This window comes from Nicotiana attenuata, unplaced genomic scaffold (genome assembly GCF_001879085.1).
Source record: "Nicotiana attenuata strain UT unplaced genomic scaffold, NIATTr2, whole genome shotgun sequence".
Lineage (NCBI taxonomy): Eukaryota > Viridiplantae > Streptophyta > Magnoliopsida > Solanales > Solanaceae > Nicotiana > Nicotiana attenuata.
Window position 1 is genome coordinate 1 of NW_017696909.1, and position 3,129 is coordinate 3,129.

General features: G+C 32.3%; 1 protein-coding gene across 1 annotated transcript; it reads left to right on the forward strand.

Moving 5' to 3' along the window:
* Positions 1-474: 474 nt before the first annotated feature.
* On the forward strand, positions 475-1,733 carry LOC109222675 (carbonic anhydrase, chloroplastic-like; the record flags this gene model as incomplete). The annotated part of the gene is made up of 6 exons (XM_019387002.1): positions 475-615; positions 754-802; positions 885-1,001; positions 1,103-1,242; positions 1,337-1,466; positions 1,563-1,733. Coding segments are annotated over 6 exons (742 nt in total), but the record flags the coding sequence as incomplete, so codon positions are not given.
* Positions 1,734-3,129: the final 1,396 nt, after the last annotated feature.

The following is a 3,129-nucleotide window of genomic DNA, read 5'->3' on the forward strand; positions in this document are numbered from 1 at the left end:
GACCATCGTATATCTAACATTAACTGAAATATGCTTTAAAAAGGAATCGTAAGATACTTTTGTTTTTTAAAAATTTAGAAAATGAACCAAAGTTGTTCCTTCTAACCCAAGTACTTGTTCAAAGTTTTGTTTTAAAAGTTCTTCAACAAAAATATTTCCAAATATCTAGCTGCTTAAACATTTTTTAATAAAAGTTATTGAAAATTTATTTTATATTTGAATTATTATTCTTAGAAAAGATACTATATATATATATATATATATATATACACACACACGTAGTCAAACTATATTGTAACATATACGTTTATATAAATTTTGTATTCATTATAGAGTAATAATTACTAAAGGAGTAATAGATGCAGTGTGGTACATAATAGCACTTGCTTAATAATCTACATTTCTTACTTAAGTAGCATTTTAATAAACCAAGAGTATTAATTATGGGTGTTGGATTTGGAAATGCAATTGAAGTGAGAAGGAAGAACTGGAACCGGTTGTAGCAGAAAGAATTGATGAAATCACAGCTGAGTTACAAACGACAGGCTGCAAATCCTTCGACCCTGTTCAAAGAATCAAGAATGGCTTTTATTATTTCAAAACAGAGATATATGAGTAAAGCCCCTATGTTCCCTTCTTTTTCTTTTCCCTAACATGTTAAAAGCGTGTCATTAATTTTCATACAATGATAATTAAACAAAACAATTCCTTGAAATGACAGTTCCTAATAAACTAATTTCTTTCATGTATCAGCAAAAACCCAGAACTGTTTGATAAACTCAAGAAAGGACAGGAACCCAAGGTATAAGATCTATATTACATTTTTTTTACTTTGTAATTTAATTTTCTATAGGTGAAAAATTAAGTATCCAACCATGTAACAGTTTCTGGTGTTTGCTTGCTCTGATTCACGAGTGAGTCCATCCCATGTGCTGAATTTTCAGTCCGGTGAGGCTTTTATGGCTCGAAACATCGCCAACATGGTCCCTCCTTATGACAAGGTCATTTATCAGTTTAAATTTTATGCATTAGCTCCTTCTTTCTATTCTATATTCATTTGGTTAATTTACTCAACTTTTGTGTTGGAATTGGATTGCAACAGACAAAATACTCTGGAGTAGGAGCTATAATAGAATACGCTGTTCTCCATCTTAACGTAGAAAATATTTTAGTCATTGGCCACAGTGCCTGTGGAGGTATTAAGGCTCTCATGGAACTCCCGGATGATGGTTCTGAATCAACGTATGTATCGTTAAGTAAATTGAATTTATACAAATTAATATAAAAAAAACAACGTTTAACTGAAAAATTAATTATGCTATGTTATTAATTGAAGAAATATATATATGTGGCGATTTAGCGATTTTATTGAGGATTGGGTGAAAATTGGTTTACCTGCCAAGGCCAAAGTGCTAGCTGAACATGGGGATAAAACTTTTGAAGAGCAAGTCAAATGCTGTGAGAAGGTAAAATAGTGTTTCACACTAATTGTCTTTTTTACTTTTGTTTCTAAATATCAAGTAGTAATTTATTTGATGATAATGCGAATGAATAAACTGCAGGAAGCTGTGAATGTATCACTAGCCAATTTACTGACATACCCATTTGTGAGTGATGCTTTGGTGAATAAGACTTTGGCGTTGAAGGGAGGTTACTATGATTTCATGAAAGGAAGATTTGAGCTCTGGGGACTCAACTTCGGTCTTTCTGATCCTTGTTATATATGAACTCAATACCACAATTTTCGGGAGAAGATACCTCTTGTCTTGCTTTTTCTTCTTGTATTCGTCATTTATGAGTGCTCGTTTGAATTTCTAAATAAATAAAGGGAGGGAGTGGACAAGGATTCTCCCATCTTATGGTAAAAGAGAACAATTGTGATTTTATTTGTGATAATAACTCTGCTGTGCAGAGAAAAATAATGTATAATGATAACTTTGTTCTACTAGTTCAGAAAGCGTGGTCACAATAATTTTATTTTGTCTGAGGCTTTGTTGCGTAAAAGAGATGGTAATTTTCTTGCACTCACCAACGGAAGGTTCGAAAATCAACATGCTTTCATAGACAAAATATTTTAATATTGTTATAAAATAATAAAAGAACAAGAGCAATATTGCAGAGAAAGAGAGAGAGGGAATTCTTATTGAATTTTGGGGTGAATTACAATGGAATAGAACCCTCTATTTATAGGGAGAGAGTGACTTAGCCACCAAGTAATAAACCCTAGAATCTCTCTAAATATAGACATTCACCATAAATAGAACTCTATTTATAACACTCCCCCTGAATGTCTATTCAACAGATAATGTGCCTCGTTAAAACCTTAACTAAAGGAAAACCCAATGGGAAAAAAATTCTAGAAAAGAAAAAAGAGTACACATATCTAATAATACGCCTTTTGGTTGCCTCGTTAAAAACCTTGCAAGGAAAACCCAGTGGGACAAAACCTTGTAAGGGAAAAAGAGTACAACGCGTATTAACTCCCCCTGATGAGAGCATCATTCACATCCTTAAGTATTTGCATTCCAATCTTGTGCACCATCTTCAAAAGATCTTTGGTAGAGATTTGATGAACAAATCAGCCATATTAACTTGAATGAATATATTGCATCTTGAAAATCCTCGCTATCACATTATCATGCTTATAGTTATAGCAAGATACCTTTGTGCACAAATTGCACTTAGGATGTGGTCATTCGTGACCAAAAAATTCTCCAAGAATTGCATATGCTATCAGCATTTTAAATCGTTCATGGATTGCCATATAAGTATAGTCAATAAGCCCTATAAATAGGGTTTAGATTTACATCAAGTTTTTATGTCATGCCAGACATATAAGATACATAAAGGTGATAGCACACACCATTGACTTTATACTTTTAAGTGTTTGAACTGCAGGTCCAAAACTACTTGTCTTTCATATGAAACCAATTCTATTCGAATTGTTTCTTCAGACTTAAGATCCTCATATATATACATATTTAGTGCTATCATAGATGTCGTCAACAAATATTTTATATCAGTTTCAATATTTTTTCATAAAGACATAACATAGAGATCTCTTCATTCATATATTCAGGTACCTAAATCTCTCGTGAGATTTTATGAAGTGTTACGTCATGTGATCTT